This window comes from Vanessa cardui, chromosome 21 (genome assembly GCF_905220365.1).
Source record: "Vanessa cardui chromosome 21, ilVanCard2.1, whole genome shotgun sequence".
NCBI classification, from domain to species: Eukaryota; Metazoa; Arthropoda; class Insecta; order Lepidoptera; family Nymphalidae; genus Vanessa; species Vanessa cardui.
Genome location: NC_061143.1, coordinates 4075864 through 4102266, shown reverse-complemented (window position 1 = coordinate 4102266; position 26403 = coordinate 4075864). Strand labels below are relative to the sequence as shown.

Below are 26403 nucleotides of genomic sequence, written 5' to 3'. Positions count from 1 at the left end.
GTTTGAAGGGTGAGTGAGCCAGTGTAACTACAGGCACAAGAGACATAACATCTTAGTTCCCAAGGTTGGTAGTACATTGACGATGTAAGGAATAGTTAATATTTCTTACAGCGTCATTGTGTATGGGTGAGGGTGACCACTTTCCATCAGGTGGCACATATGATCGTCCGCCAACCTATACCATAAAAAAATATATATTTTCATTTACATCCGAACACGAGATGAATTATAAACACAAATTAAGCACATGAAAATTTTAAGTACATGACAGTTCAAATTTCGAATGTATTATAAAATAAGTCTGTTTCCAATTACAGTACCATAAAGCCTCGTATCGAAGTAACGTCAAAATAAGTCATTACTCGTAATATCTGGGCACTGGGAAGCATCGGAAACAAAAGCTATTGATTTTTTGTAAGTAACTTTGCGTCTTAAAGCGTCGTCTGTAATACTACCCATAATAATTTATACACTTTGGAACTATGGAGCTTACGAACTTAATTAAGTTAGCTTTTAAGTGAGGGACGTAAAGTGAGCTTTTAAGTTATAAAACTGAGCTTTTGCTGACAAAGATCTTTAAGTGCTGAATGGTTATGATAATCGATATTATTTTTCGTATAGTTATTAATTATGATTGATGTTATTAATAATACTTATTATATTATATTGTAATAATAACAATAAGCTGTATTTAATTGTATATCTTATTATATACATATATTTTTGTTCAATCAATGAAGCTTAATTACGAGACATTAAAACGGTAACATATATGTAATGTTCGGTATTATAATATGACTAGCTCAAAACTGGGGCTTTACCCGAGCGAATTTATAAAACTTTTACCTATGTCATACAAAACATCACACAAAGTAGGTCCTAAAGGGGTGAATTACAAAAAATAACCAGCCAGTATGTATGTAGTAGCCCCGGGATTCAAACTATCCCCATACCAAATTTCATCTACATCGGTTCAGCCGTTCATTTTTATTCAGAATCATTTGAAATATACTTAAACGTAATAGAAGCTTGTTCATAATATAAAATAAAAATACTAAAAATATGACAACCGCTTACAGTCGGAACACACCTCGTTTTATAAATTATCAATACAAATAATTTTACAATATTATTTGATTCCACAGCTCAGCACTGATAATATTATTGTTTAATTTGCACAAACATATGTATTTAATGGTTCCGTAATACAAATAATTTATCCATACGATTCACGTTCAATTTTGCCGTGGAATAAATATTAGTACGTGCAAGTTGTACTCCTGTGCAGCGAGTCATCATAACACAGGCAAAATATCGTTAGTCCAATTTAAATTGAACTGTAATAGAACGCATTAGAGTATGTTATTCCTCAAATCGAACGAACTCAAAAAAAATATAAAGTATTATAAGTAATACAAAAACGACGGATATTTAATGTTTTTATTGGAAAATAAGAGTTAAAATTTCGGCTTTAAAGATCATTTTGCAAAAAAATCAATTGTGGCGCTTCAGCTCTTCTTTCTTTTCATTGACGATATACTTTTACTGAGTCGCGTAGTTACCGCGTTAAATTCTTGATATTATGTAGCTATATTTTCTTTAACATACTTTTCAGCCTTTTTTATATATAAATCAATAATTATAGATATCTAATAAGGAAAGTAAAATAGTAATTACTTTTTTCACATTAAACATTATGATGAAATTCAAAAAGTCTTATGTAATACCAAGCGTCCATCGAAAACAACCTTTAAATATATTTCATTAAATTCGTTAATCACTAAACCATTATTTGATATAGAGTCAAAGGGCTTAATCTTGTATGTTCGTTAATACCGTTCGCTGAAACTGAGAAAGTCGGCAACAAACTCACAGAGGGACCGGAGGGAGGAAAAATTAAATAAAATCCTCCATAACGAGCCAAAGCCGTAGTTCGCTATTTAATTATGAATTTATGAGCAGCGGGGAAAATGCAAACCTAGGCGGTCGAAGTGGTACACGGAACATAAGCGAGCGATAGGCGTAAGCGATTAATAATAAACAATTTTGACAATCATTTGACTTTGAGCAGTGAAAAATATTAATCTAAATTAAACGAGTATATCTTGTTGCAACTGAAATTTAAAATAAGAGAATTGTTAAAACATGTTATAAGCGATAATCGCGATTCATATATTGTTGATGCTTTGGATTACTTATATTGCGTTAATTTAAATTATGAGGCATTTAAAAAAATGATAAATATCACAATAATCGCTTCAGCTTAAGACTTTGATCTCTATACATCAGCTGCACCGTCTCTCGTCCTGTTTCTGGTTAATTAAGACACTGTTTTGAGTGGCACTTACAGCGGGCTACATAAATAATGGACACAGTATTTGAGAACCGTATTTCGACGGATTAATTATGAATTTCGCTCGATATCAGCACGTGGTGAATATTATGTGGTGTATCGCACGGCGGGTCTCACACCGTAATGCGATAATCTACACATAATTGGAAAAGGTCGTAAGTTCACGCGGTGTGTATTCGATTTTAAACTCTATTGATAGATTTTTTTTTATTGTCTCAGTTCAAAATTAGTTGTTCAAATAGAATGCATTTTTCTTTAAATGAAATATTGAATTACAATTGGGAGGATGTGATGAGTGCCTATAATTATACGCAAAGAAATCGTCGTATTACAATTAGACGTAACATTTAACTATATAAATCCTATTATATATGTTACTAACCCCCTCCCCCCTTTTCCACCTATGATACGAGATTAAATAATCTGAAAATTGTCTAATTAGTTAGACGGGAGACCTTTTTCTCAGCAGTGGAACATACCTGTGTATGTTACTTGGATATAAACTTTAAATAATATATTTTTAGTATAGAAAAACGTTCCGCTATACATATATTATATATTAAATAATGGACACAATAATATAAGTATAAAAAAATATTTGAGAAATTAATATTTATAATCACGTGTGAATTGAAATAGAAAGAGACAGAGGAAGAAAACGAGAGGGAAATATCGCTTACAAGGGTTATAACCCTTTTTCATTAGGTGACGATTTCAGCCAGTTCACTGTAAGCTCCGTAAAGTAACTAAAAATGAATGTTTTATTTATACATATAATAAAATTGGGGTGTCTGTTTGTAACATTAAAATAGTCCTTTTTTACTCAATGCATATGTATACACGGTACATATACTGAAATAACAGTTTTTAAAATTTTTGCCTATCTGTCTGTTTGTTCCGGCTAATCTCTGGAATCAGGTAACTGATATAATAGGAAGTAACTTAGGCTACAATAATATTTTTTGTTTGTTATATTCAAACGCGTACATGGTCGCAGGCACAGCTAGTTCAAAATGTAACAGGGCCAGATGTAACAGAGGTATACAGACGTAATCATGTTTTATTTTCACTATGTATACAGCGTGTTGTACCATTAACCGTCGTGGTCAATACTAATTAAGTATTAACTGTGATTTGATTGCTCATTGGTGGCTGTGGTATACCGATGTTGTTTTACTAATTACCAGCATACAATCGTGATCAATTGTGTCATAGGTAACAGTTAAAACTTCGACATATCATATCCCTATGTATGCTTAAATCTTTTAAACTACGCAACGGATTTTGATGCGGTTTTTTGTAATAGATAGAGTAATTCGAGAGTTTTTGTATAGAATACATGGAAAATATGGATAATATAGTTAAAAAAGTGATAATTTTAAAATGGCTTTTAATTTTTTTTACTTGGTGGTAGGGCTTTATGCAAGCCCGTCTGGGTAGGTACCATCCACTCATGAGTTATTTTATCGGCTAACAACAGTGCTCAGTATCATTGTGTTCCGGTTTGAAGGGTGAGTAAGCCAGTGTAACTACAGGCACAAGGGACATAACAACTTAGTTCCCAAGGTTGGTGGCGCATTCACGATGTAAGGATTAGTTAATATTAACAACGTCATTGTCTATGGGTGATGGTGACTACTTACCATCAGGTGGCCATATACTCGTCCGTCAACTTATACCATAAAAAAGTATATAATGTGATGTCGTAAATAAATAAATTCTGTAGTATAGATAGTATATAGCAGTATTGCACCCGTGCGAAGCCGGGGTGGGTCCGCTTATTTTAAATAAAACCTCTTTTCTCACGTGTATCATATCATATTATGTGTAATTATTAAGTGTCCTTCTAACGATAACCGTTTTGTTTAATTGATCAATTAAATACAGGAGGATGTTAATAATTTAGTAATTAACTGTACATTATATTTGTAGTCTTTGAACGTCAATGAAATTAAAAATAACGTAACTTGAGGAAAGGCGTCAAAGTTGCACCAGTATTGGTTGGGTCCACGTGATTTAATTATACGTGAACATATTTATTTAGCATACAAACTAAACAAAAGATTATGGAATTACGACACAATATATAATATAACACATATACTACTATTATGAATGCAAAAATAAAAGGTAAGTTTGTCTGTCTGTTGTTTTTTTTACGACTACATGAAGCGAAGCGAATTTGATAAGATTAGGTACGAAGTAAGTTCGAACTCCAAGGCTGGGTATAGATTGTTTTTTATACTTAACACCTGACGACCATCCCTTAAACGTGCTCCAACTAAAGTTTTTATACATCCGCTATAGGAAGTTCGGAACGGAATCGGTTTTGTGTCAATTTTAAAAACAAATGTGTAAAATTGAGAATCGATCGTCGTAATTTGCTGACATTTCTCGAATATTCGAATTATCGAATCATCCTACGACATATATATATTTTTATCATTGGCTTAGTTACACAGAGAGTCGGAGAGTTTACTCAATTACCCAAAAGCGATATTACAAAAAATGATTGCTAAAAATCGTATAAAAGTCTAGTTTTCATAAAATGAATTTGCATGTTGGCATGGATCCAGCTTATTACCATATTGGTGCCATTAACGGTTGGTCGATTGTCTAGGATTAGCTATGTAGGTTACCTACATTCTAATGGACGAGATCAATTGCAATTTGTAATGATAGACCTTGATATTACGATTGGCAATGCTGTCATTTACAACTCCGCTAACATTGAAATCGTTTTGTCTTTCCACTTGTATGAACAGACTATTTTAAATAATTCTAATTTAACTTAAAATCCATAGTACTAAGGGAGGTTCTCTCAATGGCAGATCTTTGAATTTCTATACCAATTTAACAAGCATGGCATTATTAATATTATATATTTATAATTAAAAGCGAAATACCACTCATTGATTAATAAAGAAATATCAGAAACAAATAACAACCAAAATCTTGAAATTAGGCAGTTTCCCTATGAACTGTAACCTTAAGGGGGTAAAACGGGAATTTGTGTTTTTTAAAGCCGGGGTTTCACCTAGTAACACCGTCATTGTGACACCGGCTCACTCGTCCTTCAATCCGAAATAATAATACTAAATTTTGCTTTATGGCAGCAGAATATCCTAATTAATGGGTGGTTGTTAGCTCGAATTGCTTGCGAAAAACAAGCCATATGATGCGTTGATGGTATTTTGATCATTCCAATGGCAGCTTAAGGGTAACTTAATGGTAACTTTAACAATGCCTAGTAACAACTATGTCCCACCAAGTTGCTTATTTGCTGTAGTCTAATTTTTTTTTATAAAAATCACAAACGTTTTATTTTTTATGTCGATTAAATCTAGATACTTACGATTTGGCAATCGTGAAAAAATTTTGCATGTGAAGCTTACCTGAAACGCAAAAAATATATACATTTAATAAACTTTGCAAGGAAAACCAAAATAAAAGCCTACAGAGTCAAACTAGTAAAACAAATGCATGTTCCCGATTTTCCTTTTGTTGTTGTATAGTCATGCTGAATGAATGCGCCGGCGCCGGCAAGCCCATTTATCTGTCAATTGAAATATCACGATCCCGCGAGAACCGGTTTCAGGCGGTTTGAACTTGTTTGTTAGCGAAAGAAAATGAAATGTGCAAATTTAGAATCGCGTACTCATAAAAATATTAACTTGATTACGATAAAGTCACTACATAGTATAAAACAAAGTCGCTTTTTCTGTCACTATATCCCTATGTATGCTTAAATCATTAAAACTATGCAACGGATTTTAAGGTGATTTTTTTAATAGATAGAATGATTCGAGAGGAAGGTTTTTGTATATAATACATGACCAATATATTAAAGATACACAATACACTCATAATATTCGAAGTTTGTTATGTGATGTTGTAAATAAACAAAATCTGTAGTCTATATTTAGTCGTATTGCATTCGTACGGAGCCGGGGCGGGTGGCTAGTTTGATATAAATGATATATTGTTTTCTTACTTAATATTAATTCGTTATGATATTTCTCTTAATTTTTCAGTGATTTTTTTTTTTTTATCGTGATGCTGCAAGCTAAGTGGTCTCTATTAGATACTGATACTGGTTTTCAATATTAATTTACTTTTTCTTATCAATATGAATCATAACAAGCTGCAATAATAAAACTGGCTACGCCAAATGCAATGTCAAATTATGAAAGTTAAATGAAACATCTGTGAGACAAAATTAGAATGATTTAAATACCGGTCGCCAATAAAAAAACGTTTATTATATCCTATAAATAGTTTTTACGTCCTGATATGATCGAAAGGGCTGTATATATTCGCTTAGTAAGGCGAACGTTAAATTATCGGCATTTTTTTTTAAATAAGTACTAATAAGTCACTAATGATTTACTAGTAGTAGCCCGCGGGTTTGCTCGCGTTTTAAAGTGTTATTGTATACCCTTGTTTGGAAAATTCGGTTCAGCGGTTTGGTTGTGAAAGAACGAACAGACAGTATAATATTAATATTGATAAAATATATATAAGCCGAAAATAATATTAAACCGAAAGATCAATCTGTTATAACGTGTATATAGTGCTTTAACGGTATTATGAGCAACAGTGCGTTTTTTAAGAACTCGCTTCGAATCTCACTTGAAATTTCGAGAGGTACGATTTTTGATACGTTTATTCTGTAAAGTTTTTATAATCCGATATGTCAAGTTCGTCTTCTATAATGAGTTTCGAGTTTCTCATCACAGAATAGTTCTACATTTCGTCTTTTATGAATTAATTACAATATACGATTCAATTTAAACCAAAATCCTGATACTCTCGGACATGACTCACAGGCCTTTGTGGTGAGGATCTGCTTTACAGGATTATGGAGTTTAATTCCATGAAATCTGTTTGAGGTTTTCGATGTACATCGTACGTTATATTAAGGTTGTTTGTTGAATATTATTCTCAATGATTTATAAGATAGAATTGTATATAAGAGCCTCTTAATAAGAATAAAATATAACAAATGATTTTATATACATTTTTTTTAAATATATTACAGAAATAAAATATCATTTGATCAATGTTTTATTGAACCCAGTGACTGAATTACCCGAATCTTAAGCGAAAATCGCAGGTTCGATCTCAGACAGGATATGAGTTTAGATGGTCCTGTTTTATAAATTACCTCGTTGAAGGAAAACATCGCGAGGAAACTTGTATGCTTAACATTGTATAGGAACAGAGTGGTAGAATAAGATCCAAGTATGATCCTTTGTTCAATAGTGAAACATGTACATGCTGATATTTACACTTATGATAAATAATCTCTTAAAACTTTTGTTAGTGTGGAAGAGATAATGAAACATATACATTATTCTAGTTCTAACAAGGTCTTTTGATCATTTTACGAAGTTAATTTAAGCCGGATCGGATTATAAATTGAAGAGAACCTAAATTCTGTAGTTACTCTTATTCAATCAAAAAACGGTAACAGTAAAATTTCTATGTGACTATTTAAGTAAGAGCTGAGATGGCCCAGTGGTTCGAACGCGAACATCTTAACCGATATATGTGCTTAATTTGTGTTTATAATTGTGAAAAAATCGTGAGGAAACCTGCATGTGTCTAATTTTATAGAAATTCTGCCATATGTGCATTCCACCAACCAGCATTGGAACAGCGTGGTGGAATATATTCCAAACCCTCTCCTTAATGAAAGAGGAGGCCTCAGCCCAAAAGTGAGAAGATTTACAGGCTGTTACTATACTGTACTGTCCTATTTAAGCAATAACTAATATATGCAAATAAAATTCGATTTTTTAATAAACTTTCCAATATTGCAATAAAATTATTGAGAAAAATGATAATATAGAAACTTTAATTCAGCACATAAAATTAAACTCCAATTAACACGTCGTATATTTTAAAGTGCATATATATTTGAACGCCTATTCTTTACACGGGCGGGTCGTCACGTGTAATATATGCGTGTTCACGTTTCGTCTCTGCTTTAGGAATATGCATGCTACGCAAATCCAGCGTGGTACACAAACACGCCGTACAAATGTGTTTTTATTGAGTCGTGTGATAAATTCTGCGTTGTTTGAATTTTTTTATACTAACTATGACGAAAGCTTTATTTTTTCGATTTAGGAACCTTTAAGGAAATGTACTAATTATTTCTTAGATATCGTCAATGGATTTTCAAGCCTCCTGATGTTATAGATGTCCAGGTGCAGTGTTAATAACTTTCCATCACACGAGTCTTATGTGAGGTCGTTAGCAAATTATTACGTAACTGGCGACCCGATATTTTAATAATTGTCCTTCTATTTCAACTCTTTTATACAAAAACCTTAATAAATTATACACCCAAAATCTTCCCTATGGTTATCTCTGTCTATGAGTGAACGCCGCATGAAAATCCGTCCAGTAGTTTTGGAGTTCATCGCGAATATACAGAGAGTCAGACGCGGTAAGACTCTGTTTAATATGTAGTGGAGAAGACACGCCGTTCAAAGGGCGGGATATGCACTTCCCTTTCTGACATCAGCATTATATCATTTGGAAGAAAGGGATAAAACATAACGTTTGGTAAGGGTATAAACGTTTGATATGAGATTTTAAGCTATTTTTAGAAAATCAAAGATTTATGATATGAGAATTTTATAAACACTTTGTGTTAGTAATGTAATTTATTTATATAATGCCGTTTTTAATGTTGTGTGTTAGTGTTACTCGTCTACCGTTACAACTTACCCATACGTTTTTACGGGTATAATGTATAAAAAGATTTTCTACTCTATTTCTTTTAATTCGATATTTAAAAATCCTGTCTTATTGATTGTTTACGTTTTAAAACATAACAGTGCGTTTCAAGTTTTAGCTTCTTAGATTCAGTAGTCCAGCTTTGAAAGACAATCAAGACATTATTACATATTATAAATAGAGTAGGATAATAGTAATAAAGACTGTAATTAAAAAAATCATATAAAAGAAAAAAATCTACTCGGTAGGCCTTTGTTCAACCCAGCCTAGATAGGAAGATCAAATAATAATACCAAGTATTGTCGTGTTACAGGCACAAGTACGACAACATCTTTGGTCCAAAGGTTGGTGTTGCATTGGCAATATACAGAGTGCAGACTGCATTGGCAATATTTCTTAAATTACCCAAGTCTATGGCTGTGATGTCATGTGTGATGTGATGATCTCTCATTATCAGGTGGTCCATTTGCTCTGCATTACTGTTCAAACTTATTACTTTTTATTCGTGGTCATATTTCGTACATTTCGATGTAAGCCAGTATTGTTTAGCATTTGGTCAAAACTGGCCACAGACATTGGCAATATAAGAAATATTAACCATTTCAAACAATCCCAATGCGCCAACGTTGGTAGTTGGTAACTAAGTTGTTAGATCCTGTGCCTGGAGTTATTCAGACCGGAAGTAGTTCTTTTTAGAAGTAGACTACACACTGAGAGGGACTTTTAACGGGCACATTATGACAAAGTACTTTTTAATTATATAACTTACATGCCCTCTATTTTATAAAATACTAGCGACCCGCCTTCGCACGGGTGCAATGCTGATACTAAACATATTACAGATTTATTTCTTCTTTCTTTACTATATGTATATGTATTATATACAAAAACATTCCTCTCAAATCACTCTATCTAATAAAAAAACCGCATCAAAATCCGTTGCCTAATTTTAAAGATCTAAGCATACATAGGGAATAGGGACAGACAGCGGTAAGCGACTTTGTTTTACTTTGTGTAATGATGATGATTTATATATATAATAAAATTTGAGTGTCCGTTTGTAATATTAAAATGTGCCGTGCATATACCAAAATATTTTTTTAACAATGTTTGTCTGTCTGTTTGTTCCGGCTAATCTCTGGAACAGCTGAACCGTTTTTGACGAGCCTTTCACTGGCAGAGAGCTGATCATATAACTAGTCACTAGACCAAAGAGGTAGTCAAATTGTAATTGTATATTACAAATAAAAAAAATGTCTATATACTTTGAACAATAATTGCATCAATTTATGTGTTTTAGGAAAACGGGAAGTAGAATAGATTATCTAGAGAAGAATTCAAAATGGATTCTTGTAAAGCTAACGAGCTGCGATCCTTTGCTGAATCTTTTGTCTAGTGACGTGTTATTTTATCGATATCGATATTATTATCGATACTTTATAAGCTGTTTTTCTATTTGATCATATTTAAAGTTTTAATTTCTTTCAATAAAATTAATGTCGTTATTATAATACTTAACATACTCGAAGACAAATAAATCTGAATACTTTAAATATATATAAATTATGTTCTAAATTTAAACGTATGGAATAAAATAAGACTTCCGTAGTCTACCATAACATCTATTTAGTAAAATAATATACAATTTTACATTCGAAGTAAGACGTCTATGCAATGACAAATGTCTTTGGATAACCTTTTATTAGCAAATACCCTTGTTTTAGAAAGTAGTAAAATATATCAAAAATATTTACATCATGACTTCATATCAATAAATTTTTAAATAATATAAAAACAAACAAATAGGTTAACAGAATATATTTATAGTGCTCAATTAATCAGAACTACAGGAAGCTATCGACTTTGTCAGTACATAAAACCATCGACATTGTCACATCACTAGTGCGCACTCATCGCAAGTGGTCGGGTAACGACATCGATAACGAAGCCAGCATTGTTATCGGATGCAAAGCGGAGCTGACTTGCCACAATTATATCTCATTTTTCACTGGCGTATTCGAATTTGGCATTGATATATTTTGTGGTGATATCTTTAGTGATCATATTGATTGTTATTTGTTTTTATTTTTGTTTAGATTTGTGTTTGTGAATGTTCTATTAATAAGTACGATGCTGTATCCCATAAAAATATATCTACACGATTAATATACTAGCAACCCGACCCGGCTCCGCAATTGTTTAATTGTGATACAAAATATAGAATGTCAAAATTTTTAGTCTTTCTTTACTGCATTGTCCAAGTATTATAAACAAAAACCTTCCTCTCGAATCACTCTATCTATTAAAGAAAAACGGATCAAAATCCATTTCGTAATTTTAAAAATCTAAGCATACATATGGATAGACAGGGGTAAGCGACTTTGTTTTATACTATATAATGGAATAGCTGTCAAAATTTCTTTCTTTCTTAAAATAATTTATCCTCTTTGGGCTATGAACACACAAAACTACTGATTCTAGGAAGATGAAATTTGGAACATAAATTTATTTAAGAATATGTTCCAAAACCTTCTTCTTAGTGGGAGAGGAGGCCTTAGCCCAGTAGTGGGAAATTTACAGGCTGTTTCTGTATTGTTACTGTACTAGTTTATTTTATGACGTGGCCTCGTAGTTGTTATATACTTAGATAGAGATAGATATATAATATAGATATATAGATAGATATATAGTACTCCAAAAACACGAACGAGTAAACTTTATTATATTGGTGTGCTTGTCAGCTACTTTAAATACACGTAAAGCATATGAGAACTCAGTTCTATGGCGCATTGGTGATACATTAAATTGTTAATATTTATTACCTTACTAATGGCTATCGACAGTGGTGACCACTTACCATTAAGTGGCACATTTGCTACGCAGCCAATTATTAAAATATATAAATATAATAATAATAAATACTGGACAACATCACATACATAGCTAAAACACTTGTATTATGGAAAATCAGCATTAACGACGGTACCACAAACACCAAGAGCCAAGACAACATAGGAAACTATTAAACGTTTTCTAAATCGATTCGACCGCGAATCGAACCTTGGAGTGGTGTACACATGAATACCTGTATACATATACCATCCACGAGCTAAATAATCATAATATATGTATGTGTTATCATTGAAGCCATATGGGTACATTTTAATAACATTTTTCCGTATCTTAATACGGAAAAATGTAAATAATAACTTAAGCAATCCGATGAATTTATACTCATAGTTGAACTGGCTGGTGTAATTATTTGCAATTAGTAGATGTTATAAAATAATTATGAAACCGGCGACTACCGCGTCTACCTTTAGCTTGTATTTAATCGTTTCGTACTGGATAAGATCACTGGTTTTATTCTGCTCATGGTTGAATTTGGGTCTGAATATTATCACCCCGGGAATTCCCCCTAGGAGTTGAAGGCCCGCAAAGGCGGGCCGACCGTCAGGGCGTCACGGTAGCATGCGTAAGCGATCCCGTGGCGTCCGCCGAAAGACGGAGAGGATACCGCTGGTTTTTTAGTGGGTAAACCCGGCGTACTTGGGCGCACTAGGCGTCCAGGGCTCCGGGGAGTACCACTCCCCCCCACTTTCCATCACGTGGGGGAAGTGCGTAATGCGTTTTTCCAGCGAGAGAAAAAAAAGTTCTGAATATTATTGGGATTATATCTCTGAGACTGAATCTCGTTAGCAGCCCATATTCGTTCACTACTGGAAATAAGCCTCTCCAAATGCACGCTACTGTGATCTTTCTTCCGCTGAAATTGAATTCTAAACGTTGAATTTTAATTTTTATAAATAAATATGAGACAACATCACATACATTACTCTGATCCCAATGTAAGTAGATGGTATGTATATGGTATGTATATGAATAAGTAGTATGGAAATCAGAAGTAACGACGTTACCGCAAACACCCAGACCCAAGACAAACTAGGAAAGAAGAACGTCATATACATGGTAGGGCTTTGTCGAGATCATTTGGGTAGGTAGTCAATCATCAGATATTTTGATGCCAAACAGCAGTACACACTTGTTTACAGAGTGAGCCAGTGTAACTACAGGCACAGCATTACGTCATAGTTTCCAAGGTTGGTGATGCATTGGTAATTTAAGGAATGGTTAATATTTCTTACAGTACCATTGTCTATTTGTGGTGGTGATCACAAACCATCAAGCTCTTCGTCCGTTAAAATTTCATCTCCAGACGTGAGTTTTTGTAACCTACTTTTATAAGTCTTAGAGACATTTTATACATATAAAAAATACAAAGGAGAGCCATAGCCCAGTAGTGGGATTAGCAGGCTTCACTTCACTAATATTTATATATTTCTGTTTTATAACAATTGTATACATATTTTTTATTTTATAAAATGCAACGCTATTTTAATTACGTTTTCTGAGAGTACTCGAAAACTTCATTTTATGACGAGATTCCTCGGTTTGAGAAAAAAAATGCTCAGGAAGTATTTTTATTATAACGAATGTTCTAGATTAAAATTTCAAAAACCTACTTTTTATTTATAGTATTCCTGAGACGTATTTACTATTCGACATGTATGTACCTATAGTATATATTTTTTTACTAGTTGTCTCTCACGGCTTCGCTCGAGTTTTAGGGGTTTGGCAAAAAAGTAAACTACGTCAGTTCTTGGAGTTCAAGTTTGCTTCACTCAAAATTTCATCAAATTCGGTTTAGCGGTCTGGTCGTGAAAGAGCGTCAGACAGACAGAGTTACTTTCTCATTTTTAATATTAGTTTAGAAGTATAGACAGTTCGTATACTAAGTAGTATATCATCATCATCATCATCATCAACAGCCTATTTTTGTCCACTGCTGGACATAGGCCTCTCCCAGTGCACGCCACTGTGGTCTTTCTCCACGTATATATATAAGTATATATAAGTAGTATATATAAAATGAAAAATATGAAATTTTTGTTCCGTCTCGTAAGTTTGACTTTAAGTTGGCCACCTGATGGTAAGTTGTCACCACCGTCCATAACATTTGTTATACCACCAATGCACCACCAATTTTGGGAGATATGATGTCCCTACTATCTGTAGTAACAGGCAGACTCACTATTTAAATCAGAACACAAAATACTCAGTATCGCTGTTTGACAGAAAAATTTATGAGTAGTATCCCAGATTATGCAAAGCCCTACAACAATACTAGTTATCACATATACACGAATGCCGAAGATATTTCTAAACCAGAGCGAATATTAGGGCGAAGTCACAATGGCAGATGTAATTAATCGGAACATGCCTGACAATTATGACATAGAATTTATGGAAGTGACTTGTGAACAAAACTAGAGCTACAAATGAAACTTTTAATTGATATGTTTATATATAATGTTGGTACTTTAATTGTTTGTGAAAATGATTTATTTATACATTTATATATAAAATATATGATGTATTTAATTATTTCTGTTGTAGGCTTTGTGTAAGGTCAGTTAAATCCGCTTTGTAATATAGAATCACTGATTTTTTTTTAAAGAAGAATAGTTTACACCGTAACTCCACGGTAAATTCCGGCCTTTGACTTTATTTTAAAAAATATATATGTTGTATTCATAACATATAACATCTAAATAAGAGCCAAGTGGTTCAATAATTTGGAAAAATTAACTCAAAAAGAAGTGCTCGCAAATACAGTAGAAACAGTACTACTTAATGGATGTTATCTATGGTTGATGTTTATTGTATATCATTAATATTAAGCCAAGTCTCATTAAAGTCTTTGCCAATAAGATTCAATCCAATTCAATTCATTTCAATTCAATAAGATTCAAATAAAGAATTCTTATTAGCTAAAATTATCACAAATTGTATAAACTATTAAGAATATCCTTGCCACTTCTAGGCATTTCTATATCATAGTTGATTGCATATTATTAAGCATTCATTGAACAGCTGATATTCAGGTCAGCATGGGCGTGATCTGGACTTCACGAGGGATATAAATCGTCTGAAAGCAGTCGCATACTTCCTGATCAAAGACTAATTACATTAATAATAAATACGATATTTTATGCCTACTTTGTTATAGCCTCTAAGGTTTTAATTTAACGAGTAACAAAGATGAAGATTTTTTTATACATTAATAAAAATGTAATAGTCTCTAAATATAACACTTTATGATACTCAGATCTCGGTCCGTCGAATGTCTTGAAAAGATCACCGTTTAAGCGATAATCTTTTCAGTTGCAGTTCACGCAACTTTTGGGAATCTTTACGTATGTGACCGTGAGATTACAAAAATTGTTACATTACAATCTGACGAAACAATATAGCGAAAAATAATACGATTGCAATCATATTTCACAATCACAATATTCTGACAGTTTACAATCCGTTGGGTATGGTGAGTTTTGTGGGGCAAAAATGATTTGAAATTGTTCCAAATACAAAACGTTAAACTAGTTAAAAAAGGTATAAATCAATCGTGATATATCTGCGTTGTAAACTAATCTTTGACCAATAAAGAATCATAACGCATGATCACGCTCAGTGGTCCAATAGTTCTTTGTGTGTTGTAACTCATTTTGTGCAAAGCCGGATGTCCGGGACTATAAAGATGTGATGAATACAATTTGTTTAAATGGACTTTAGTAGCTCAGATAAGAAACGTATTATATTAAATGAATGATGAATGCGTTTAAGCTGTTTTGGATAAACTATTGAACAACTAAGTGTTATCACAATCAGATCAATTATAACATACAAAAAAACCTACACTAATATCCTAAATGTAAAAGGTTTTAAAAGCCGAAAAACATAAAAAAAATATGCCGATGCCATCGTGTTCAAAATCAGAGCCCGGAATCGTTACATCGTGGATACTATTTTATAGGTCCCTACCTATTCCCTAATAGTCACCACTGATTTATTGTTTGTTCTTCCATAGTTATCAAAACTAATTGGTATTGGCGTTTGGTCGTCTGGTGTTAGGCATTAAAAAAGTCATTTCTTTGAGCTCAATCTAACTGTATAGAAAATTTAATTAATTTTGGTTTATTTAACCATACAGAGCAACAGATAGGCAAAGTAACTTTCACGTATTATATTAATATAGATTTTAAAATCGGAGTAACCCTACAACTTAATACCGTGGGCAGGATAAGGTAGTTACAAAGCGCGTGTTTTATTATTTAAATGTTTTAATGTTATTATTACATAGTTACTGCAAGTTAATTCACATACATAAATGAGTTTTAGCGCATACTTTATACAGCACGCTCGGTGGCTTGCGAGACAATTGACTGAGCTTTTCGTAAACATCTCCCAGTATTAACGCGAGCTGGCTTGCGTTTAATCCCCTGCTGTGGATTTGGCTTAACAATTACGGAGACGGTACTACACAATAGCTAAGTAACTGTTGTTTTTTATAGAATAAGATGATAAAAGTGGTAACTACCGCCCATTGACATTGTAGTTACCGTCCTTTACATCGCCAACGTACCACCAGCCTTCGGAAAAAATCTGTCCTAATGTTATGTTTGTCGCTGGTCAAGACCGACTGAACCGAATTTGATGAAATTTGGTATCAAACTAAGAACTCCAAACATAACCCAACACATGAGAACCAAACCCCTAAAACGCGAGTGAAACCGGGGGCAACAACTAGTATGTCATATTAGTCGAAACCACAATGCAGTAGTACTACTGTTTTGAGGTACAATGACCGATGATTTGATAGTACCCGCCAAGTCGAGGTAGTATTAAGCAATGACGTCTAAATACACATAAATCTTTATTTCGTAAAAAAAGTAAAGTAAAAGCCTGTAAATTTCCTACTGCTGGGCTAAGGCCTCCTCTTCCATCACGGAGAGGGTTTGGAACATATTCCACCACGCTGTTCCATTGCGGGTTCGTGGAATGCACACGTGGCAGAAATTCAATGAAATAAGACACATGCATGTTTCCTCACGATGTTTTCCTTCACCGCCAAGCACGAGATGAATTATAGGTACAAATTAAGCACATATATATAGTGGTGCTTGCCTGGGTTTGAATCCGAAATCATCGGTTAAGAAGTACGCTTTCTAGCCACTGGGCCATCTCAGCTCTTCTTTTTCTTTATTTCGTAGCGTATATTAAAAATAAAGTATTTTATACGAAAATATGTTCCCAAATAAATAAGTGTAGTTAGATTCTAACTCAGAGCACTCTATACGAATTGAATTTCACAAGCACTTCTGATTCCTAATTTTACAAAACTATTTTGTCAGTTTAACTAAAAGTTTCACATCGGCATTGGTTCTGAACGTCTTCTGAATGGGAATGGCAGGAAAATCACGGAAACTCTTAAAAACTCTTTCGAATATATCAATGATAACTATTAATCATATACATTTTACTATACTTATTTATTTTACTGTTATTAATAACTAACTGTCCGCCCCGACTTCGCACGGGTACTTGATATATATCGTTATATTATGACCAAATTAAATAATATCATCATAAATGGTAGCCCATGTTATTCTGATGTATAAATTATAACACTGTAAAAAAATCAATTCAAATCCGTCCAGTAATTTTTTCGTGAAAGAGTAAAAATTATAGTTATCTACATCCATTCACATTTATTATATTAGTAGGATATACATTTTCAGAATATTTTGTTTAGCGCCATCTACATTTTTTAACGTGAACTACGTAAACAACGATTGTCTATCGATCGTCTCGCTGTTTAATAGCGCTGCCGGTAGATGGCACTGATACTAATATAAATAAAAATATTGATGCTCCATCAAGATCGAATTTGTTCTATGAATAAAAAATAAATAATTATTATTATTATTGGACAAAATCACATCACCCTGATCCCAATGATAGTAGGTGAAGCACTTGTAATATGGAAAAACCGAAGTAACGACAGTACCACAAACACACAGACCCAAACCAACATAGAAAACCATAAACTTTTTCTGCATCGACTCGGTCGGGAATCGAACCCATGAAAACCGGTGTAGACACTACTCGACCACGGAGGTCGTCGTATGTATAATCTTCTTTTAATCCTATCGCTGTTAGGGATTCAATTATTTGAAACATCTTACCTGTACAGCGTCATCCAAGCATCGTCCCCACGCGTCGCTCCTGTCCACCAGCGTGTTCCACTTATCAGCTAACTTGGCAACTTCTCGGCGAATGGACCTCGATAGTTCCCGCGCCTGTTCTTCCGCCGTGCGATAACCACGTGAGTCTCCTTCGCTGTCTCTGCTCACTGTTGGATAATATATCGATTTAAGAATTGTCTTTCTAATAATCATCATTATTAGGTAATTGGATAATTGTATCTGCAGATTAATACTAAAGAATTACCATGAAAATGATGACTTGACTTGGGAATGACATCGTAACCATTATTTCATTGATCGTAGATTTGACATTTCTCTTAATTTTATTATAATAGCTTTCTTTAAATATATGTATTATTTTCCAAAACAAAACCTCACAACGAAAATATTGTATAATATTACCAGTAGATGGCAATGCCATTCACGGTACTAATGTAATTTGATTACCTAAGACTACAGACTACTTAACATCTACAATAGTGCAATGATTCCTTAAACATTATTACATTTTGTTAAGTGGCGAAATTAACTTATATGGGGAGTGACCTGATGAGGAAAAGTAATGAACATTCCGCATGTGTGTGAAAAGTTGACGACGCATATCTAAAAATAAGTGGCAACATTTGATTTAAGTCAAAGATACCGCGATGTGATAATATAATGCTCGTATATTCAGAAGTCGCTCAACCTCAACCCCAACAAAGCAAAACAAGGATTTTTAATTTGGAAGTAGAATATCTGATAATTGAGCATCATCAAGACGGATTGAAATCGTAATAACCCTACTAAAATAGATGTGTATTAAATCTCTTACTTTATATATTTTATTCAACGACCTACTATAATTGATTGTGTTTCAATCCCTGTATCGCCACTAGTTCTGTTATTTAAATTTCGAATTTGTATTTAATAAACATGATGAGAATTTTTTTAATACTAATAAAAACGTTCTGAATTTTTCTCTCGTTCCCGGAACGGCAGTCGAGGTTCGTTTGAACGCTCTTAATATTTAATGTTCAGTTGAAAATAAAGAATTTAATAATTCCATCGTTATTTCCGCTGGAATCTCTCTGTGATTGAATTTAAAATTGCATCTTTTGTATTTACGAATTCTTGGACATAGAATTTGTATACAATTTATAAAAGAGAATATTTGTTTCAGATGGTCCATCACAATGGTCCAACATGAAGGAAATGATGATGTTAGCTTTTCGTATCAACGCCAGCCAATATGGACCATAGCCAACCGTGGAAATTTTAGAAAATGTAAATTTTAGATTCAGGAATTATTACCAATCGAACATTGAATCAATTTATATTGTGTACGATGATTAAAAAAATGATTTTTGCTCAGATTTGAACATGAAATCTTGGGTCACGGTCCATGTTTTCTCAGATGTGAACTATAGTTTTATAGCATGTAACCTAATGTTGAAATAAACTCTTATACGAAACTGTATTTCCCGTAGTCTTAAAATCGTCGTTATTTTTTCTCGTATTTTGAGTCACGGTATACCTACTTCTCAGAGAAAAAAAAACTCCTAATGATCCGTATTATAAAAACGTGACGATTTTGAGAATTGACGGCGTCGGCTCAAGCAACTTTATATAGTTGGGAAGGATTTTGCAAAATACATTTCGCCATTTCCGTAAGGTCCGTGCCATGTTTTATCTAGTTTCGAAAAATAATAAAATTACCGAATTGACAATTATTTTTTTCGAATATTAGTTTTTAATTTAATTATTTTTGTATTCAAATGAACATGATGTGTTATCTGCAAAGGAAAACTCTAATATAATTTTAGGTAACGCATCACCCAAGGAGGTGAACTTAGGGATGTAATTTTTAAAAGAAATTCCAATTGTAGATGATTTGCTTATCTTACCGAGATTAAACTAAAGGCGAAGGAGAGATTCGATATTTGAATTATATTTTATTAAGTTATATTAATGAAATAAATTAATTGTAGGAGATAATAATGATTTATAGGTTTTAAAGTAGAACACTTAGGATACACGTCAAAAGGACAGCCAATATATTGAATTAAAAAAAAAATCGACGTTTCGTATAATGGAAGTGAACGAGGCATAATGCCAACATTCTCTTAGAAATATTTCATGCTTCCTCTTTGCAATTTTTACTTATCAAATACTACGCTTTGATTTTATATTTTTTATGTTTATAAAAGAGAAATAGGAGTAGATATGTAACAATAATATTAGTTACAAAAGGCGCTTAGAGCGCAGTTAATTAAATCCTCGTTGTATATATTTTTCAAGTTAATTGTAGATTAATTTCACTGGTAACATTTGTGTTTGACAATTTTGTTAAACTGAATGAGCTAATCTTTCTCCAGTTAGATTATTTTAATGACAAATAGGTACGTTAGTATTTGTCTCTATCTATTCTATAAAAAAATATAAGCTTTCAAAATATACGAAATTTTGGATGATCACGTGCTGTAGAAAATAACAATTTCTAATATAAATATACCACCAACCTTGGGAACTAAGATTCCTTCAAACCGAAACACAATGCTACTTAGTATCAGTGTTGGGCAGTTGATATGATGAAAAGATGGGACCTAACGATAATTCTATTACATATTACATTTTAAAAGAGACTTAACATATTCTTTGATAAGTAATATAAGCCAATTATTTAATAAAACCTTGTAACCTTTTGTTACCAGCATATTGGTACGTAACAACTGTACCAATATGTTGGAATCAAAAGGTTGGAGTCTGGAAATCGGAAGAGTAAATTCGCGTGCCTTGGAAAGGACGTTAGCCCTTGGTACTTGGTCTGAACTCTATCCAAGGAGATTAGTCATGACAAATAGTGACAAATATATCACTTATATTTGCATGTTGTGTATATGTCCTGCGTAGTTAGCTAGACCCGAAAGAAGGCCAGCCTAGACTAAAAAAAGACAACATCATTAGCTAATAAAGGTATTTATCATTTGACAAATTAAATAATGAATATTAAACATGAATTCAAAAACAAAAGATTTATTATCTTAATTTGAAAGCGTAACGGATATCCATTAATCAAGTGAAAAATTCATTAATACATTTCATAACACTCAATTCGAACCGGACCGGTAATTTTATACAGAGTAATCAAGATTCTGAAGCGGCTCTTTGCTCTATCCAAAGGATTCCTCGAAACCTGGTTTAATTAAAGAGTACTCATGATTTCAAAGCTACCATCGTTTTTGTGGTTACATCGTTACTCGGATGGGTTTTATTTCGTTTTTAGTTCAATTAATTCAGAGCAATCGTTGATTTTCATAATGTTTACTTTTATGATATAAAGATTGTTAATTATTTAAGGGTTGTTATGGTGAAGTATTAACGGTTTATCGTGCTTTATTCGCGGGATTTTCGATTAAATAGAGAATTATTTTTATCGACGTCTTATTTTCTATGATGTGATAGTGATGTAAGGATTGGTAAATATTCGAGTGATTTTTATACCATCACTAATGAGTGATGTAGAAGAATTTAGCGAAGATACAGCCCTAATCAGAAAGTGATTATGTATATAACTTACGTAATGTAGTATCACTTATTTATCAATTATTTTTTCACTAACATGACATAGAAAATATTGTTTATTTATTATTTTATATCTATACTAGCGACTCGCCCCGGCTTCGTACGGGTGCAAAACTCATACTAAATATACTACAGGATTTGTTTAATTACGACATTGCAAACTTTTAAAATTATCAGTGTTTCTTAACTATATTGTTCATGTATTATATACAAAAATCTTCCCCTTGAATCACTCTATCTATTAAAAAAACCGTACCGTAAGCGTACAAAGGGACATAGAGACAGAAAAAGCGACTTTGTTTTATACTGTGTAAAGATTACTATTACAAATGGGAAAGGAACTATGTCTGTCGCTCTTTCATGACCAAACCGCTGAACCGAATTTGATGAAATTTGGTACGAAGCAAACTTGAATTCCAATAAAGGACATAGGCTACTTTTTTATCTGACACATGACTATCAACAGCCTAAATCGGGAGGGAAGCCGGCGGCTACTAGTATTTTATATAAAGATATTTAGTACTATATTTTAGATCAATATAAAAGGCATAATCTTACAACAAGAAAACTTTCAAAGGTAATCATTTAATGTCTCATATTTTTATTCTTTTGTAGAAGCTTTTTTACATATAGCGACAGTATAAATTGCAATAGCTGATTGAATCGTGTCTGTGTGAGTAGCACATACATTGATATTATACGATATGTATGTAGTGCATGAATTTCGTGGCAATATATTCAATTAACTATGCATAATATATTCAAGTATATGATAATATTGTTTAACGAACTGAAATTCAAGCAAACATTTCATGTATAATTTATATACATATAATTGTATTTAACAGATAATAATGATTATTAAAAATCTGTGCAGTCCACGTGTTTGTGTGTTGGGGGAGGGGAGCGGCTTGATACTGGTCTCTGTAGCCCTGACATTGTGTATGCAAAATTTCAAGATGGTCGGTTGAATAGTTGTCCTTACAACTATTCTATATATAGCCTAACAAAAAAACTATCATCCACACTAAAAGAAGATGAACACTCTGTATAAATTAAAATTAAATATATACCGAAGTACATTAAAAAAGCACTCCATTTTCTTATTAATTTAAATCTTCTAAATCTGATGGGAAGTCAGTAGTCTGTTTGATTCGTAACTAGAAGGTGCCTTATTTCCACAAAACTAAGAATACGCATATGTGAATAAAGTAAGTGAGTGTGTCAGTTTTTCATCCAATACAGACAATTTTTAATGATGTTTTCCTTCACCGAGCACGAGATTAATTATAAACATATTTTAAGCTCATAGGTTGTTATTAGAGTAGAGGAGTTCTAAAAGGAAGATGGCAGTGGCAGTTCGACAAACGATCACCTTCCATCCAGGACCGATACCTGAAGAAGGTACTGGTACCCGATTGGAAGTGGAAGATGGAAAACCGAAACCTTAGGCACAACTTAGGGGAGGCCTATATTCGGTGGATGACAATTGGCTGACGACTATTACGTACACTAGTACATAATAGTAAACCTTGGCCAAATAAGATAATATTCATTTCGTGATACATACAAACCATCGAGTATGTTTAATAGGAAGATGGCAGTGGCAGTTCGACAAACGATCACCTTACATTTCGGACCGATAACTCGAAGAAGATAGTGGGACCCGAATGGAAGCGGAAGATGTTGTACCGAAACAACAACAACAACAGCCTGTAAATTCCCACTGCTGGGCTAAAGGCCTCCTCTCCCTTTGAGGAGAAGGTTTGGAACATATTCCGTTGTACCGAAAGCTTTAGCAAAACTCGTGGTTGGCCTGTATCTGGCGGTAGAAGATAATCAGCTAACGACTATTACATACACTAGTACATAATAAACCTACACTCTTCGTATGAGAGATGGTGTCGGCTAATGTTAATTTCATGGTAAATACAAACTGTCGATTACATTTAATATAAATCTTAGAAACTCTAGAGCAGATGACGTAATTACAAAATCAAAATGGCGGCCATCAAAGAGAATTCGCAAGTCAAAGTTAATTCCAATCGAAAAATAAACGGAGACTTGCTAGATGACTTTAAAATTCTAGTAAAGCTGTACAAACTATCCTTTCTATTTGACAGCATTTTACCAATTCCCTCATTGCACAGAGGGAATATGTGAGAAAGAGGGCGATAGGTAACAATGAGAACGTCAATTAAAGTCAGCGTTCCCGGTAATTGGCTACGAATGTTGACGTACGAATCGATCACGTGATCACAAGGAGTTTTAATTGAATGCCCGGACACAGCCGTGCCTGTAACTATTTTCGTTGGCCGTTCCCTTTCAACACGACAAGAACATATTGGTGAAATTCTCCGAGAGTATGTTACGGCTAGGAATACTTTGGTTCAGCTAATTGCATTTTTGAAAGTATTTTTTAATGAAAAAGTCTTAATTTATAGTTTATTTAATGAGACCACGTATCTGGTCGACGTCACAAATTTATTACAAGTAAAATGGAATGCAAAGGAAACTACTTTATTGGTCGGTAAGATACTTGGTGTCACACAATACTTTTTACCGACCCGGTAAAAAAGTATTTGGTTTTTTATTAGAAACATTCTCAGTAGCAGCCCAGGGTATGGATGTTTCGTACATTCCTTTACCTCGGTAAGTTCGTAAAGCAGTTAGTCAAGAACTGTTGTTGGTGGTACTGGATTCGCCGTCCCATCATATCATGAAATTAAAGAGCATATTGTGTTTGCACACATTTGTTTTGTAATATGTCGTGCATACTTTCCAAGTCTTCCATGAAAAAGACCATCTTGTTTGGAATTGGTCAGGACGACCTAATAGTACTAGTTTTAGTTGTTTGGGGAAGTCTTACATAACTTTCATTATTATTCATCTGGCTCAGCTAGGCAATGCTTGTTGAAGGAAAACAACAACAACAAACAACAACAGCCTGTAAATTCCCACTGCTGGGCTAAAGGCCTCCTCTCCCTTTAACGAGAAGGTTTGGAACATATTCCACCACGCTGTTTCAATGCGGGTTGGTGGAATACACATGTGGCAGAATTTCTATGAAATTTGTCACATGCAGGTTTCCTCACGATGTTTTCCTTCACCGCTGAGCACGAGATGAATTATAAAGACAAATTAAGCACATGAATCAGCGGTGCTTGCCTGGGTTTGAACCCGTAATCATCGGTTAAGATGCACGCGTTCGAACCACTGGGCCATCTCGACTCTAAAGGAAGGAAGGAAAACATTCTGAGTGAACCGCACGCTTTAGTAAAATCACCAATATGCAACTCTTATAAGTGATGTTAAAGGTTTTGTATAATTCAATCAATTGCAAGTAACTCACGTTCCGTATCGCTTGTGTCGGAGAGCGGAGGCTCGTTGGCTACATACTGCCTTCCACTGAGGAGATTGCTCTCAACAACTGGCCTCTTGTCTTCTAACTGCCGTCTGAATGCTCGGTGATCATCCTGGAAGAAATTTAAAATGGGTTAAGCAACATAGTATTATGAAGTAGAATATACTTACTTTTGTATTCACCAATCTGAGAATTATTTTGAAAATTAATTTCTCTTCATCCATAGTTCAATCATAAAATTTTGTCCCGATTAATTTTTTTTTTTTTATTTCCATATGGGTCAACGAATTGTCGAATTGAAATCGGCTTTATATCAGAGTATTATCGGAAATTGAAAATCCTCAAACAAATCTAAATCTATACCACAGATTAAACGTGGAATTTTTTTACAGATTATCAATAAAAGATTAATACTTTTTTTTATTCTGATTGACTGAGATCTGGTTGACGGTAGAAAGACATGATGATTAATTTGGTCGTACATTGTGACAGCAAAGTAATAATTTAGAAAGGACTCCGTTTTAATAACGAAATTACGAATATCAACGATACATAATTTTGTTTATAGATCGTACATGAAAATCATAATTTTCCAACTTACTCGCGATTTATTCGAATAAGTGAGCCAACAGAAGTATGCCCTCCATAAAACAACATTGCGCTATAATTATCGTAAATAATGCTTCCAGAATATTCGCAATAATGTGCACAAAATTTTGTACAGTTTGCAGAACACTTCAGTTTCTTTCTATTTTTCAATTCGTTCCAATTGCATTTCGTTGGATGTCAATTTGCATAAAATAGTAACACTCATTGAACTGTTTTGCAACGAGCTCTGTAGTTAGATATTTTCTGAAATATAAAAGAATTCCTACCCTATTCTGTAGCATATTGAGTTACTACTTAGTTTCTTGACAGTTTGTTTCAGTAGAATATACATTTTGTACCAGTCGTATATTTACATTGTAATTTCATAATATAATATTCCTAAACAATTCTACTATAATAGTTACCTCAATATTCGTATTGCACCTTCGATAATGCTATATTTAAATTATCTTTATTTTTTTGGTCTTATGTTCCAAACTTTTCAAACACCTGAACACGTCTTAAATTTTACGTCATAGATTGGTATATAAAAGCCATTTAAGAAATTCGAGCAAATTTATGACAGCTGGTTTATTTGGAAGGCTCTTGTTTCAAATAATACTTAAAGGATTCAAGTAGACATAGACGTCTTTACATAGTGTTTCTAATATCAACAT

At 33.3% G+C, this 26403-nt stretch overlaps 1 protein-coding gene across 1 annotated transcript in view; it reads right to left on the bottom strand.

The window, feature by feature from the left end:
- LOC124538865 (dystrophin, isoforms A/C/F/G/H) overlaps positions 1–26403 on the bottom strand; it is a 626595-nt gene that overhangs the window by 57727 nt on the left and 542465 nt on the right. The window contains exons 46-47 of the mRNA XM_047116101.1: positions 25127–25250; positions 18190–18356 (exon numbers count right to left, since the gene is read on the bottom strand). Of these exons, the coding sequence (XP_046972057.1) occupies positions 18190–18356; positions 25127–25250 (291 nt within the window). The remainder of the gene's footprint in view (positions 1–18189; positions 18357–25126; positions 25251–26403) is intronic.